Below are 16,626 nucleotides of genomic sequence, written 5' to 3'. Positions count from 1 at the left end.
CGTTTGATTGAGGTCCCGGCGATTATTTGTGGTCAAGCAAACAAGTAAATATATTCTTTTCAGTAGCACTGCTACGACAAACTGGTACGGTCTGCTACTTTGGTAATTTTTTTATAATGTTCAAGGAAACGTCCGGCGTAAAATAACTAGGATGGATGCTGTAAACAAAACGAAACAGCAATGTTCGCGTTCATGAAGTCATGACTGACGCGAACAGTGGAGGAGGACGTTTATTACCGCGAAGGACATTGGCGACATTGCCGTTTATGGACTTATTGGTTGTTTATGTTCTGTTTGTCACAAATCTTGATTGCAACATGCACGTACCGTATGCAACACTGCAACATTGGTAACATGATCATCCTCGGAGACCCAGAGACAGACTGTCGAGCGGGACGACGAGAAAAATCGAGGTTCTCGAAGGATAGGTAATAATAGATCAACCTGAAAAAGTTGCAGAAAATTGCACTTCGATAATGAACTCGATCGGACCCCGATTTAACGCCGGAACACACAAATATTTGTGTCCGCTTTTGAGCAATTGTTCTTTAAATATTGAAAGACGGTGAACTCGGAAATACCTATTTTTGTATTTCTTGGAGCTCTGTTTAAGTAAAATGGAGCTGCACAAACTAGACTGCAAAACAGTCGTATCTTTTGCGAACGCGCTCGGTGTTGAAACGAGAGCGAGAGGTCAAAGCGCTTTTTCCAACGACTTAAGAGAAAAAACGACTGTTTTGCAGTCTATGCACAAACAGGCATTTTGACAAACAAAAGCCACTACTAAAGAAACAAGGAGTTTGAAGTAATCAAAATTTCCCCGCTCAACTTCAGGCTGAGCTCTTTGACGTCACGCATACATTAACAGCTCCAAGATGGCGGCGTTCAGTTGTCGAGTTTTGGGCTACTTCAGAAAAGGATTTCGTAGGGTTAAAGCGCTCGTTAGAAGCTGAAATTTTGGTGAATAACATATCTCTGCATAAACATTTTATTGGCGTAACAAAAATTAATGGCCATTCTGGAGTGAACTTCTCCTTTAAGTTTGCAAACGAAAAGCCAATCAGAATGCGACAATTCTTTTCGCACGTGCGAGATGAACATAAATTTGCAAAACAAAGCGTCAAGGGAAGGAAAACAAGAAAAACAACATGCCAAGAAATTACATATCATCAATGTTAGCAAAAATTAAGCTCGAATTCTTCGGTTTCTAGCATCCTTACTTCATTTTATTCTCTTCAACGCCGAAATGCCGTGCAAAAATTGAAAAACTAGAGAAACAACTGGACCCAAATAAACAACAAGGGCTGTCATGAACTAATTAAAAAACAAATATTCACATATTCAAATACCAAATTATTCACAACCTAATCAGAACTAACTATAGTTAACTGCATTGGTGTGACCGCAAAGACGACCGAAAGCACTAACTATAGTTAGGTATGACGTCACGTAACTTGAGACTAACTATAGTTAAACTTTAGTTACGTCGTAGATGTGACCGCAGCCATTATCACGTCTAAAAATACTTCAAGCAATTCAGTGAAAACCCGTTTTTTTTTTCGTATCAACGAAAACCACTTTCGAATAATCAATACATGAAAATAACAATAAGATCAAAAGGAAGAAAGGAACCTTTCTAATTATTTGAAGACTTTCAAAGCCGTGATATTATGCATCCAATCCGCGATAAAATTTAATTACAACAAAATCCAAGTTCTCATTTTGAAGTCCATTTTTTTCAGTTGATACCTTTATCCAACTTGTGAAAAATTCCATTCAAGTTCCTATTAATACTGTACATTCCCAATGTTTTGCTCAGGTCTTCAGAAGCGTCTTACTAACCAAATCTAAAATAATTCCAAAACATGCTGTACAAACATTCTACTCTTTGTGACAAACGACTTGACGACCAATTGTTCAGAAATGAAAATCGACACAGTTCTTGCTAAATAAAAAAAAGTTTTACGGCGGAGTCAGGCTCAAAAAATATACCGCAAGATCACACCCCCATTCATAGTCAGAAACCAGCAAACCATCTAGTTTGCTAAAAAAAACACTGCGTGACATCAATGACGTTACCTTTTTCATTTACAAAAATAACTTTAACTTGTCAAAGTAAGTGCAATTTCACAATGATGAATATCAGTACAGTATGGGGCCCAGTTCTCGGCCGGGTCCAGTTCTCGGCCACTTTGTGTTTAACGCGTTTTTTCACACTTCAGTTGAATTAAAAGAAAAAGGTATTTCCTTCAAACGATAGACTGATTCATGTGCTTTAAGTATCTAGAGTTTGATCGTTCAATTCGATATAGAAAGCTCACACGTCGAGTTTACGCGGAGGTAGGTGAATTTGCATTCCCGAAAAATTTGTTTGTTTACGGCTCCTTAAAATTCATGGATGTAGTTAAATTCGTATTTTATCCAAAAGCCCCCACCATACGAGCTAATTTTTGGCATGTGAAACGTAGAATAATTCAGCATTCTGCTTTAGTTAACTTTTCGTTGAACCGTTGTATTTTTTGGTATTAATTTACTTCGAAATTTTTTCTTGCGACGTTTGCGTATTTGCCAGTTCTCGGCCACCCTGCTCGCTATCACAGCTTAGCGCTTGGTTTTTAATATAATTTCATCTGCTGCTGCCAGAATGAAAGAAATAAATGTTTTAAAAATAAAGTTCAATCTTATCTCTAAGTTTTGAGCTGACTCTTGTCTTGTCTATTATTTCTACAACACCTAAATCTTTCAAGACCTTTTCACTGCAAAATAAACCATCTAAATGCACGGGTCACACAATGCGTTGCTAGAACCTGCACATAGGCAACTAGGCGCGTTAAAATCCTTCTTTTCTAAAGTAAAACAAAGCCTCATAAAAATAATTTGGGATCGATATAACATAAATAGGTTTACAGAGTGATTTTATGACTGTGAAAATTAATTGAGCATTTTTTTTACAGATAATTACGCACAAGCTTTTTAGTGGCCGAGAACTGGGCCAAGGTGGCCGAGAACTGGGCCCACAAATGGAGCTTTTATTTTTATTATTGCTCGGGCAAATTAATTTTTGACCGGTCGATAGCTTTACACCAAAAAGCTGAATAATGTAGCTAGCTCTGGGAGAAATTTCAAGTTCCTGCGGTTCTTCTGAGGTAAGAAATACAAGTTTACATCAAAAGTGGCCGAGAACTGGGCCCCATACTGTACTTTGCCCCGTAAGCTTTTTTCTCTGTCCTTCCGCCGAAGCAAAAAAACACAACCTGATTACACATTAACCCAAAAGTCGACCAAGTTTGCCTGCAACAATTTCCTGTCAAAACTAAAATGAAAACCATTGCGGTATGCGTCACCCGTAGCGGTTTTGTAGCAACCCCAAGCTATCCCCGTCTTTTTGGCCGCGCCAGGAGACTATGCTCTAGGACGACCAAAGGGTAAACTATAAATCGGCCACGCCCGATTAATAAGTCTAGAAAAACAGTTTCCACGAAGAAATATAATGTGAAAGTTCTATTTATAAATCGATGACTTTTATGGGAACTTCAACGCAAAATTGACTTCCTCATATTTTCAGGTTTTCTACACCTGTCATAATTAGGCCAAGCCATTCGAACTGAATAATTAAAATTAGAACTCGTATAATTTCCTGCATGTTTTGTTTCTTAACAAAATTAAGGGCAAAATTCTTCACAATTAAATGTTAGAAGAATTGTGGTCTTGTTTTGTGTTTTTACTAAGCTTACTGTTTCTCTTCTTATTCAATGCTTCGTCGAGTGATGCAAGCAAGTCATATCTTATTTCGTCAACAGTCTAAAGGAAAATTTAAATATTGAAAATGAGTCCTTTTTACCGTCCCACCAAAAGTCAATATTGACAATTCAGCAAACTTGTTCAGACCTAACTTGAAATTTAACGTCTTCCTGCACGGAAAAATAAAACTACTGTATTTTCTTGTTACGAGACCTGCATAACTAAAGGAGCAATGTCGCGATATTTTAAGTCCTTTTTCTGACCACTTTCAAATTGAAGAAAACCTCAAAATATTAGTTTTGTAATGTAGAAAAACAACAAAGGAGTAATAAAAACGCGAAAAGAACCAAGGATGGTTTCGACTGACGAAGATTAAGACGGATTAGGAACAACAAACTTGAAAAAACTGGAAAAACTTGCCAGTGACGTAGTTCCTTTAACACCGGACTGTCAGTGCTATGCAATGATATCTTGCAAAAATTGAACTTAACTTTTATAAAAGTACAAAAACCACTTCGCAGTTTTAGGTAGTATTGAGCTAGCATTTTGCGTGATGTTAAAATAGCATTCATAAATCCTACAATCAATAAAGCTAACTTGCGCAGTCGTGTGTTGAAATTTAAGGTCTTCCTGCACGGAAAATTAAAACTGTTTTTTCTTGTTACGAGACCTGCATAACTTAACATCGGACGATCATTTTTTGTAACTCTTTTAGAAATTAAGAAAGAAATCGTCCTTTACTCGAACGACATAAAAAAGAAAAATTCTCGCAATTAATTAAGAATAATTATAATAGTATTGATTTCTGTTTTGACCCAGTAACAGTTTTTTCTTCCCTTTATTAACCAGGTGTTGCAAGCCATTTTTTCGTTTTCTTTCTCCTAACATTTAAAACTTAGGTCCATGTACCAACAATTAACTTGAGAATAAAAACAGGACAAATTCAAAGTATACACAGACAAATTCAAATTAAAAAAGACATCTTTATTCGGACCAGAACATTAAATTCTACACAGACAGACAAAATGGTAGTCTTGTTTTAAGTTCGTTCCAAGCAGATGTTTTCCTCATCTGTTTAACGCACGCTTCGGAAAGTGTTGTAACCACAAGCATATCTTACTCCGTAACAGGCAATTCAAAAATTGTTTAGATGGCTAGAGCTCTAATAGTGTACGAGACCAATCAAGTGGATAGCGTTAATATGGGAATTTAAATCGAATTTGATATCCTCTTAGTCGCGTAATGTGCTTAGGGTAATAATTAAATCATTAGACATGAAATTTAACACTGTTTTCCGTGTTGTGAGAACTGCACTATTTTAACACCGCACGAAAAGAAATCTGAAAAGAAAACATCTATTTCATCATCTCTGAAAAGAAATCATCTATTCCACGGTCAAGTAAAAATTCTCAATAATAAAGAAAAATTGCAAACAATGGTTTTGCTTTCTGCTTTTATCTCTGAGTGACTGTTTTTGTCCTTTTTTTAATAAAGATGACACATTTCGTAAATAAAATAAAATTTACGCATATAATGTTTGATTATGAAACAGAAATATAACCACATTATCTTTCTATTATTTCCCAACATTTACTTGTTAGCAAACACACGTTATTAATACTCTCTAAAATTCGAAATTCGAACATTTTCGAAAACTCCAAACTCAATTTTCAAGTTAACTTTTATAATTAGACAAAAAATTTCTATTATTGACCCAACAAGGAGAAATAAATAAAATAACATTAAGCATTGCACGCGATGTAAAAACCTTTCAATCAACATAACTGACATATTCAGACATGGCTTCAAATTTAAGGTGTTTCTGCATCCTGAAGCAACACATTTCGTTGTTGGCAGCCCCGCGCCATGTTGCTGCTACCACTCCTGTTGTTTGTTATCTCCCAAACGATGCGCGCTCTGGAAAACAGCGCGCTTTATCGAAATCCAACAGGCGACATTTCTTTTGGTAACTTTAAGCAAAATTCCTTCCACTACTTATGGGTGCAGAAAATAACATCGTACAAGGTGGCAGACCAGTCTGATTGCGCTTTCCTTTGTGTTGGCGATCCAAAGTGTTTCTCGTTCAACGTTGCAGCGTATCCTGACTCGAAAGGTCTTTATCTGTGTGAGGTGTTGGCCACTGACAAGTACAGAGAAACTAAAAAGTTTCACGCCAATGCTACATTCCATCATTACAGTCCACCGGTAAGAGTTATCAGATCATACACAATTTTTCTGCTGACTTATTAATACTTGCAGGTTGAATATTATAACAGATTTTGACTTTATTTTCAGTCTCCATGTGAAAGCAATCCTTGCAAGAACGGTGCCGACTGTGTTCCTGAATATGAAGTGAACTCCTATCGATGTCGCTGCAAGCCGGGATCCTCTGGAACTTACTGCGAAATGGCAGCAGGTACAAATTCAACAGTTCACATGTTGATATATACGACTGCAAAGCTCGTTAGATTGAAAAGTTACGAACACTTTTCACAACTGTGTTTGAGTCGAGATGCCCGTAAATTTGTTCTGATGTGCATTTCTAAGTACGATTTTGACATCACCCCCGCCTGCGCCCCGTCAATTTGTAAATATTAAACCCAACTTGGTAATTTTTAATAGTATCATTTTATTTCAATATTTTTTCTTGCAGAAAGCTGTAGTGTGATTAAGCTAAGGAATCCTAAAGCTCCAACTGGTTCTTACGTCATCGACCCTGATGGAGAAGGAGGCGTGACACCTTTCACTGTTGACTGTGATATGATTGACAAGAACAAAGTTGGCGTGACAGTCATCAGTCATGACAGTGAAGACAGAACGTACGTGACAGGATGTGAACCGAGTGGCTGTTACAAACGTGACATCCACTACACTGGGGCAGATCTTCTCCAGCTGGGAAACCTAACAGCCATATCTGCCCACTGTGAGCAGTTTATCAAGTACGAGTGTTATGGCTCAAGGCTGTTATACAACGGTGACATGTATGGCTGGGGGCTGTCACGTGATGGAGACAACATGACGTATTGGGGAGGAAGTAACTCCAGCTTTCCTTATAAGTGCGCATGCGGGGTAACTGCCACCTGCGCAAACACCGGATATGGATGCAACTGTGATGCAAATGATTTAACGCCTCGTGAGGACAGCGGTTTGTTGACCAACAAGTCCCATCTTCCCGTAAAACAGCTGAGATTTGGAGACACAGGCAGCAGTCCTGAACATGGTTATCACACACTGGGGAAACTGAAGTGTTACGGACTTACAAGTAAATAAACAAGATCGTGTTTTTACTCCTGCCGCCTTACTAACGAAATATTCCATTTGGACCGATTTGGACACTTAAGTTCTAGTCAATTCTCTAAAGTTGTTATTTAGAAGGTGTGGACTACGTTTTGTACCTTAAATTCTTCTTTTCGTTAACGATGTTCGAAGTTAAATATACTGAATTTTAAGAACATGATAACAAGTTAGGATCAAATATTTCGTTTCGGTTGTAAATTTTGATTCCATGATTTATTGTTTTGTTTTTAGACCGGTTGCACCACCTGTAACTTAAGATAGATTTAATAAAGCAAGTGTAATTAAAAAGAAATGTGTATGATAATTGATCTCCTCAAGACTAAAGTTAATACATACAGTGAGATGATTAATTGGGAAAAGAAAAAATCAATGGAAGACTCGAGAGCTGTTTTAGATACAAAATGTCAGGCTTTAAAAAAATTATCTGTCCCCATCTTATTTATCTACCTGACACGAACTGCTGATTTAGGAACACCAGGGGGCATTGGGGGGGGGGGGGGGGACGGTGAAAAGGAAATCACACATCAGCTTGAGCGAATTATCAGGTGAAGGCGAGTGACTCCTTCAACCATCAGAAATTTTTATGGATACATTGAAAGGAAGGAAGAGAAAGGACCCCGCAAAACAATGTCGGGAATAGCAAGATTCAAAGAAATAGCTTGAGCGAGAGTGCGTGCGCGAGCGTCTTTAGAATCCTCTGGGTACATGCGAGCTTATCAACACGCAGGGAGGTAACGTCACGATGTCCAGTTCTAAGGGGACGGACCACGAACACAATTGTTCTTTCTGTAAATATCTAATTGCCATAACCGCTCATCAGTAGCTCGAAGAAAGCGATATAATTTTCGCCTTGTGCAGATCATCCCTGTAGCTGCCAAACAATGCAAAACCCCGACTGAGCGGTAACTTGCGTTCGCCAAATTTAATTATGGTGTACTTCAAAAGATCTTAAGGTCGATCACGTGTCAACTCGCATCCCAGGCCACCACGCAATTCCGCAACATGCACTGGGAGACCTTTGACCTTCAAATACTGCAGTCCAGGCTTTCAGGATCTGCTGATCAGGCCCTATCTTTAAGATACTTATTCACAGTATGAATTTGTAAACTGTGGCTCCAGTCACCTATTCGGCTTCAAAATTCATGTTTAACTGGAAATTTGTGGACCGAAAACAAACAGCCTTGGTACCTGCAAAAAATGTGCGCTTATGGGAGGTTAAAAATGTAGTGTTTGTCTGCGGATGGACCTTAATAATTTAATAAGTGTCTGCTTGTGAGAATTGTCCGTTAGTAAAGGTTCAACTGTGCTCATACAGAGCTTAACATAATAACAGCGTGAAAATATTCAACACAGGTCATTTTAGTAGTTTGTTCTCGTCGTTAACTTCGTTCGTTTGCAGTTTGCTAATTTGAAAAGTTAACGTGGATCGTTGTGGATTTGGGATTTCATACAACAGAATAATAATAAAGCTAAGCCATTAGCATTAATTTTTTGAAACTAAAACGCGACTTCCCCAAACCCCGCCCCCGCCCCCGCCCCACCCTATCAACTCCCCCCCCCCCCCCACACACACACACACACACACTACCCTATCCACTCCACTCAATTTCTGTATCGGACGAAAGGACATCAAAGAGTAGTGTCTAGAGAAACATTTTTCGCGAAGAAATATAATAATGAATGTCATATTTATAATTAATTCGATGACTTTTATAGGGGGTCTCAAGTCGAAATTGACTTCTTCGTACGTAACTTTTTAATTACGAAATATTTGCAGGTTTTTATGCACCTGTCATAATTAAGCCAAGTCATTCGAATTGAACAATTAAAATTAGAACTCGTATAATTTTCTTGCTTGTTTTGTTTCTTAACAAAATTAAGGGCAAAATTTTTTACAATTAAATGTTAGAAGAATTGTAACTGTTGTTTTGTATTTTTACTAAGCTTACTGTTTCTTTTCTTATTAAAGGGGCTATGTCACGGGGATTTCGTACATTTTTGGTCTAAACTGTTCTGAAATTGGTAGTAGGCAGCTTAACCCACAAAAAAGCATTATCTTTGAACATCTAACGGAAGATATAACCTTTATTTGCGGATAGAAATCAAGCTATACGGCTATAGATATCGTTTTTTTTTTAAGACGCGCAGAAACAACTTGAAAAGTTAAGCCTTTATTTTTCAAGTTGCAATCCATTTCTATTCGAGCCATCCGCAGCCAAAGACGCTGGTTAACAGTTGTTTCAGTGCTCTAATATGGCAATTTTAAATAAAAATGGACCATTATTTTTAGGTTTCCCTCGCGCGACATATTTACAAATTTTGGCTCTTCAAATATGCTTCGTCGAGTGATGCAATCAAATCATATCTTATTTCGTCAACAGTCTAAAAGAAAATTTAAATATTGAAAATGACTCCTTTTTATCGTCCCACTTATCAGTCAATATTGACGATACAGCTAACTTGTTCAGACGTAACTTGAAATTAAACGTCTTCCTGCACGGAAAAATAAAACTATTGTATTTTTCCTTGTTACGAGACCTGCATAACTTAAAGGAGCAATGTCATGATATTTGAAGTCATTTTTCTGACCACTTTCAAATTGAAGAAATGTAATGTAGAAAAACAACAAAGGAGTAATAAAAACGCGAAAAGAACCAAGGATGGTTTCGACTGACGAAGATTAAGACAGATTACGATCAACAAACTTGAAAAAACTGGCAAGTTTTTTAGATGCATTATGGGTTTTCCATGACGTAGCTCCTTTAACACCGGACTGTCAGTGCTATGCAATGATATCTTGCAAAAATTGAACTCAACTTTAATAAAATTACAAAAACCACTTCGCAGTTTTAGGAAGTATTGAGCTAGCATTTTGCGTGATGTAAAAATAGCATTCATAAATCCTACAATCAATAAAGCTATTTAAACTTGCGCAGTCGTGTGTTGAAATTTAAGGTCTTCCTGCACGGAAAATTAAAACTATTTTTCTTGTTACGAGACCTGCATAACTTATCACCGGACGATCATTTTTTTTGTAACTCTTTTAGAAATTAAGAAAGAAATCGTCCTTTACTCGAAGAAGATAAGAAAGAAAAAATATCGACAATTAAGAATAATTATAATAGTATTGATTTCTGTTTTGTCCCAGCAAGAGTTTTCTCTTCCCTTTATTAACCAGGTGTTGCAAGCCATATCTTTTTTCGTTTTTTCCTCCTAAAATTTCAATGCAAACTTAGGTACATGTACGAACAATTAACTTGAAAATAAAAACAGGACAAATTCAAATTATACTCAGACAAATTCAAATTAAAAAGACATCTTGATTCGGACCAGAACATTAAATTGTACACAGACAGACAAAATGGTAGTCTTGTTTTAAGTTTGTTCCAAGCAGATGTTTTCCTCATCTGTTTAACGCACGCTTCGGAAAGTGTTCTAAACATAAGCTTATCTTATTCCGTAACAGGCAATTCAAAAATTGTTAAGATGGCTAGAGCTCTAATAGTGTACGAGGCCATTCAAGTGGATAGCGTTTATATGGGAATTTAAATGGAATTTGATGTCCTCTTAGTCGCGTAATGTGCTTAGGGTAATAATTAAATCATTAGACATGAAATTTAACACTGTTATCCGTTTTGTGAGAACTGCACTTTTTAAACATCGCACGAAAATTTTTTGAAACTTTTAAAAACTGAAAAGAAAAAGTCTATTCCACGGTCAAGTAAAAATTCTCAATAATAAAGAAAAATTGTAAACAATGGCTTTGGTTTCTGTTTTTATCTAGTGACTGTTTTTGCCATTTTTTTTTACTAAAGATGGTGATGCGTCTTATCACATTTTGTAAAAAAAAAAAAAAAAAAAATTACGCATATAATGTTTTGACTTTTTAGTCGAAAACGTTCGGTTTTTATTTGTACATATTTTAGCCTTTTAACCGTTTGTAAATATTTTATCATCTTAGCGACATTATGTTGAGAAATTATCTTTCTATTATTTCCCAACATTTACTTGTTAGCAAACACACGTTATTAATACTCTCTAAAATTCGAAATTCGAAAATTTTCGAAAACTCCAAACTCAAATTTCAAGTTAACTTTTATAATTAGACAAAACATTTCTTTTATTGACCCAACAAGGAGAAATAAATAAAATAACATTAAGCATTGCACGCGATGTAAAAACCTATCAATCAACATAACTGACATATTAAGACATGGCTTCAAATTTAAGGTGTTTCTGCATCCTCAAACATCACATTTCGTTGTTGGCAGCCCCGCGCCATGTTGCTGCTACCACTCCTGTTGTTTGTTATTTCCCAAACAATGCGCGCTATGGAAAACAGCGCGCTTTATCGAAATCCAACAGGCGACTTTTCTGTTGGCGAATTTACGCAAAATTCCTTCCACTATCTATGGGTAAAGAAAATAACATCGTCCAAGGTAGCAGACCAGTTTGATTGCACTTTCCTTTGTGTTGGCGAACCAAAGTGTTTCTCGTTTAACGTTGCAGCGTATCCTGACTCGAAAGGTCTTTATCTGTGTGAGTTGTTGGCCACTGACAAGTACAGAGCAACTAAAAAGTTTCACGCCAATGCTACATTCCATCATTACAGTCCACCGGTAACATTTTATATTTTGAGTATTAGATCATACACAAGTTCTCTGCTGACTTATTAATACTTACAGGTTAATTGAACATTATAAATGATTTTGTCTTTATTTTCAGTCTCCATGTGAAAGCGAGCCTTGCAAGAACGGTGCCGAATGTGTTCCAGCATATGAACTGAACTCCTATCGATGTTGCTGCAAGCCTGGATTCTGTGGAACTTACTGCGAATGTGCAGGTACAAAATTGAAAGTAGACATCTTTATCACTGAACATGCAGTTTAACTGCAAAGCTTGTTTATTTCAAAAGTAACTAACACTTTTTACAAATGTGTTTAAGTTAGATGCCCGTTATTTTGTTCTGATGCTCTAATCATTTCTTAGCACGATTTTGGTTTAATTACACCCTCCCCTTCTTCCTCCATTCACCCGACACCTCAACAAATTGTAAATACTAAACCTAACTTGGATTTTTAAATTATATAACATTAAATTTTTCTTGTAGCAAAAAGCTGCAGTGTGATTAAGCTGTGCAATCCCAAAGCTCCAAGTGGTTCCTACGACATCGACCCTGATGGAGAAGGAGGCGTGACACCTTTCACTGTTAACTGTGATATGACTGAAAAGAACAACATTGGCGTGACAGTCATCAGTCACGACAGTGAAGACAGAACGTACGTGACAGGATGTGACACACAAGGCTGTTATAAACGTGACATCCACTACACTGGGGCAGATCTTCTCCAGCTGGGAAGCCTAACGGCCATATCTACCCACTGTGAGCAGTTTATCAAGTACGAGTGTCATGGCTCAGTGCTCTTCTACAACGGTAACATGTATGGCTGGTGGGTGTCACGTGATGGACACAAGATGACGTATTGGGGAGGAAGTAACTCGAACTTTCCTTACAAGTGCGCATGCGGGTTAACTGGCACCTGTGCTGACCCCGTATATGGATGCAACTGCGATGCAAATGATTTACCGCTTCGTGAGGACAGCGGTTTGTTGACTGACAAATCCCTTCTTCCCGTAAAACAGCTCAGATTCGGAGACATTGACGGCCGATATGGTTATCACACTCTGGGGAAACTGAAGTGTTACGGAATTACAAGCAAATAAACTAGATCGTGTTTCTTACTCTGGCTAATTTGCTTACTGAACAGTGCATTCTCGTCAATTTACTATTAAGTAATTTCCCATTGAGTGTAAGTTCATACACTTAATTAATACTGGTAATGAACAACTACCATGTTAAATTAGACACCGACCTAATGTCACGTGGAGTAAGTAACAGACTTTGAATATATTTCTCGTCACCAATGTTTGAAATCAGAGATAAATTTAAGCTTATGTAACAAATCAGGAACAAATAGTTTGTTCCAGTTATAAATTAAAGTAATTCTGATTTCATGATTTATTGTTTTTTGTTATGCCGGTAAGCCTCATGTAAATTTTGGTACAGTTAATAAATCAAGAATGTTCCAATAGTTTACTTTTTCCTTTTAACAAACGCTTCCGCAGCCGTTACGAGTCACGTTGTATTTAAAGGCTATTCATACCGCGGGGGGGGGGGGGGGGGCTTTTGAGGTCCGCGCTGACTTTGAACTCTTATAACTTTTTTAAGATTCAACCAAACGCTGCCAAACTTTCTGAGTTGTCCTTAAATTTATCTGGCAATAATTTGGGAGTGGTGGATGATGTGTCAGAAACTTGACATCACCATGGCGACGGAGTTTTAACAGGCATGTTTTCCCAAATTTGTAATTTTGCGTGTTTCTTTTCATAAAAATTAACTTTAATGGAATTATTTTCACATTTTTACGGGTTTAAAGCAAATTTTTTATTTTTTATTTTGAGTGGTTTCCTGGCATTTTGGAAAAATTTTGAAATCCAAGATGGCGGATCCAAGATGGCGGCTGTTTTGACATCATGACGTAATTGTCGCGTGATGTGACGTCACAATCCCACGTGGCGTATACCAAAAGAAAGACGTTGGAACATGCAATACATCCTATAAGTTTCATTGTGATTGCTTGAATATTCTGGAAGTTACATAGGGAGGGCTTCCGAAGGCCCCTCCCCCCGGTCAGAAAAGGTCCAAAAAAAGTCCGGTCTGAATATATTAAACGTTAATTAGTGGGATGCATCCAACTACCGTAATCTATCTGACAACAAAGAAAGGATGGGGCACTATATGCTACACCTCCGGTCCACTGAAAGTGAAATTCTTCACGAGTTGTTTTTTAACGTTTCTTTCGCATACACAGAGATGATTCATTGATGTATCGGCAAAAATTCATGCAGAACTTAAATATCTTGAAAAGATTTTTAGAACTTAAAATTTACATATGGGGATTGAAACTGGAACTGAACTCTTCGCACTCTTGCAATTATAAAGTGTGTCTGAAAGCCTAAAATACTAAAAGTGCTCCATTCGAACTGCATAACTAGAAAACAATTTTCCTGGTTGAGAGAGCGTTAATAACACATAAACACCTTTGCATTTTTTCAGTTCGAAATTCTTGAGCAAAATTTTCGACAGTTACGAAAAATGTGTAGTTTTGTTTTTAGTTTTTTCCAAGTAGTTGTTTTACTCTACATTTTCACAAGAAGGGCTTGATTACATGACGAATTTCAGCCCGAATTTCAGAATTATTAATAGTGTTCAACCCGGCCTGAAATTCTCCATGTACCGTTATGATTCGATTTAGCGTCCTTATTCCAATTAGCGCCCCCTTCCGAATAAGCGCCCCCCTTCGAATGTTGTTTTACTCTACATTTTCACAAGAAGGGCTTGATTACATGACGAATTTCAGCCCGAATTTCAGAATTATTAATAGTATTCTAGCGCCCCCTTCCGAATAAGCCCCCCCCCCCCCTTCGAATGTGTTTTTGTAGATAAGCGCCCCTATTCCAATAAGCGCCTCCATTCTTATTAGTGCCCCTATTGTGGATAACTGCCCGTCTGCCCCTACTAAACTCATTGACGCCAACTAGATAAACTCCTGACCGTTCACCGTACAGTTCATGTATATATTTACTGCTAAAATGAACAATTATTTTAAAAGTAACTGAACTTTTAACAATTTCTAACTGTTACAATTTCTGTTATTGTTAGATACATTTGGTTGTTCCTCAAAAAATTAAATAAGCACCCTGTCCCGAATAAGCGCCCTCCCTTGAGGTGCCACAAGTAAATAAACGCCCCGGACGCTAAATCGAATCATTAGGGTAATCGCAACAAAATTCCAGCCCGGTTTTGCCCTGGCGGAAATTCGTAATAGTAATTGGACTGAGTGGAGTACAATTCAGGGAGTAATCAAAACTATAACAAAATTCTCGAACGTGATTGGTTATCAGCAGCCCGATTTGAGCACTAATAGGACAGTGTACGCGTCATGCTTGTAATTGGACAGTGTAATAGGACAGTGTACGCGTCATGCCTGTGTAATTTAGTCGGTGGACAGTACGCGTCATTTTGCGCGCGCTGTTGTTGTGCATTTCGTGGAGTAAACTGTTATGTTTTTCAATATTTTTAAAGGCGTTTAACCATTTAACCGAAGATTAGTTTAATTTGTTTCTCCAATTTTGTCATAGTTTTGATTAATTGGTCGTCCGATTTTGTTAATCACTCGTATGATTACAGACCGAATTGGACTCCACTCAGTCTTATTACCATTATTAATCGGGCGGGTAATTTCAAAATCGGCCGAGCGCGCAGCGCGAGGACGATTTGAAATTACGAGCACGATTACTCTTTGAATTGTACGACACGAGGTCCAATTACAAATTAATCGTATCAATAACAAAATTCGAGGTAAGAAGTCTTAAAGAATCCTTTTTTGTGTGTGTGAAAAAGTCAATAGTCAATTCATCTGGTTGTACAAACAGTGGGAAAACAACAAGAAATAACCCATTTATATGCGTGTGATTGACGTGCGAATGGCGTACGTGTCCAATTACAGGTATCCAATTTGAAGTTGTTCAAATTGGATACCGGTAATTGGACACCCACGTGACAACGCGCCAATTACGCGACAAATAAGGGCGCGCAGAACCAATCAAAATCGAGAATTTTGTTATAGATACGATTAGTAAACGTCCGAAATTTTAACGTCCCAAATCTTTTGCGAGTAATGTATTGAGCTAGCATTTCGCGTGATGTAAAAAAAGAATATCATTCATAAAACCAATAATCAATAAAGCTAACCGTTGTCCAGACGTGAGTTGAATTCGAAATTTAAAGTCTTCCTGTATTAAAAATTTTAATTTTTAATACAGGAAGACTTTAAAAAACTTCTTTCCTCGTTACAAATCCTGCATTACCGTATTTATTCGATTAAGCGCCCTGGGCGCTTATTAAATTTTTGGACCTTGAGGGTGGGCGCTTATTCGAGGCTGGGCGCTTATTGAATTGTCACCATTTTTAACAAGTAGTATGTTTATTTTGCAAGAAAACAATATGTAATAACTAAGCGTGAAGGTGTACGAAAGCTGAATTTTCAATAGAAAATTAAAAAAAACTTGGGATAGTCTCTTAGTAGTACTTAGTCAATTCTAATCTCAACTTCAAAAATAATCAAAATTCCTCTTGAATCCTCATTTTAGGGGGTTAGGGGTGGGCGCTTATTCGAGGCTGGGCGCTTATTAACTTTTCCTACCTACAGGGTGGGCGCTTATTCGAGGTTGGGCGCTGAATCGAATAAATACGGTAATTTAACAGCGGATGAACATTTTCTGTATCTTTTTAGAAAAAAGGAAAAGAAACGTTCATTACACGAACAAGATAAGAGAGAAGTAGTATTTATTTCTGTTTTGATCGGCGAGCAACAGTTTTCTCTTTTCCAGTGTTTTCTTTTTTAACAAACCAGAATTTTTTCTTTTCTTTTTAACGGCGTTTTCGGCAAGTGTTGCAAACATAGGCATATCATATTCCGTCAACAACTGAACAAGCCTATTATAACCTACGCCCCGGGATATTAA

The 16,626-nt window shown here is 37.4% G+C and overlaps 2 protein-coding genes and 1 long non-coding RNA gene across 3 annotated transcripts in view; 2 read left to right on the top strand and 1 right to left on the bottom strand.

Annotated features, from left to right (window-relative positions):
• Nucleotides 1-16,626, bottom strand: part of LOC144639347 (uncharacterized) — a 127,223-nt gene that overhangs the window by 35,249 nt on the left and 75,348 nt on the right. The gene's annotated exons all lie outside the window — the stretch shown is intronic.
• On the top strand, nt 5,606-7,303 carry LOC144637821 (contactin-associated protein 1-like). The gene is made up of 3 exons (XM_078496900.1): nt 5,606-5,946; nt 6,037-6,157; nt 6,395-7,303. The coding sequence occupies exons 1-3, from the start codon at nt 5,608-5,610 to the stop codon at nt 7,009-7,011; spliced, it is 1,077 nt and encodes a 358-aa protein (XP_078353026.1). The 5' UTR covers nt 5,606-5,607; the 3' UTR covers nt 7,012-7,303.
• Nucleotides 11,177-13,121, top strand: LOC144637752 (contactin-associated protein-like 2). The gene is made up of 3 exons (XM_078496830.1): nt 11,177-11,657; nt 11,764-11,881; nt 12,149-13,121. The coding sequence occupies exons 1-3, from the start codon at nt 11,319-11,321 to the stop codon at nt 12,760-12,762; spliced, it is 1,071 nt and encodes a 356-aa protein (XP_078352956.1). The 5' UTR covers nt 11,177-11,318; the 3' UTR covers nt 12,763-13,121.

This window comes from Oculina patagonica, chromosome 14 (genome assembly GCF_052425735.1).
Source record: "Oculina patagonica isolate OP01 chromosome 14, crgOcupat, whole genome shotgun sequence".
NCBI classification, from domain to species: domain Eukaryota; kingdom Metazoa; phylum Cnidaria; class Anthozoa; order Scleractinia; family Oculinidae; genus Oculina; species Oculina patagonica.
Note: the sequence above shows the minus strand (reverse complement) of the source record. Positions and strands in the feature narration are given on the sequence as shown.

Bases quoted from the DNA above. Each gene is read 5' to 3' on its own strand.
- LOC144637821 (XM_078496900.1), top strand. From the start codon at position 5,608: ATGTTGCTGCTACCACTCCTGTTGTTTGTTATCTCCCAAACGATGCGC. The intron at 5,947-6,036 runs GTAAGAGTTATC...CTTTATTTTCAG, and splicing joins TCCATCATTACAGTCCACCG to TCTCCATGTGAAAGCAATCC. The intron at 6,158-6,394 runs GTACAAATTCAA...TTTTTCTTGCAG, and splicing joins TTACTGCGAAATGGCAGCAG to AAAGCTGTAGTGTGATTAAG.
- LOC144637752 (XM_078496830.1), top strand. From the start codon at position 11,319: ATGTTGCTGCTACCACTCCTGTTGTTTGTTATTTCCCAAACAATGCGC. The intron at 11,658-11,763 runs GTAACATTTTAT...CTTTATTTTCAG, and splicing joins TCCATCATTACAGTCCACCG to TCTCCATGTGAAAGCGAGCC. The intron at 11,882-12,148 runs GTACAAAATTGA...TTTTTCTTGTAG, and splicing joins AACTTACTGCGAATGTGCAG to CAAAAAGCTGCAGTGTGATT.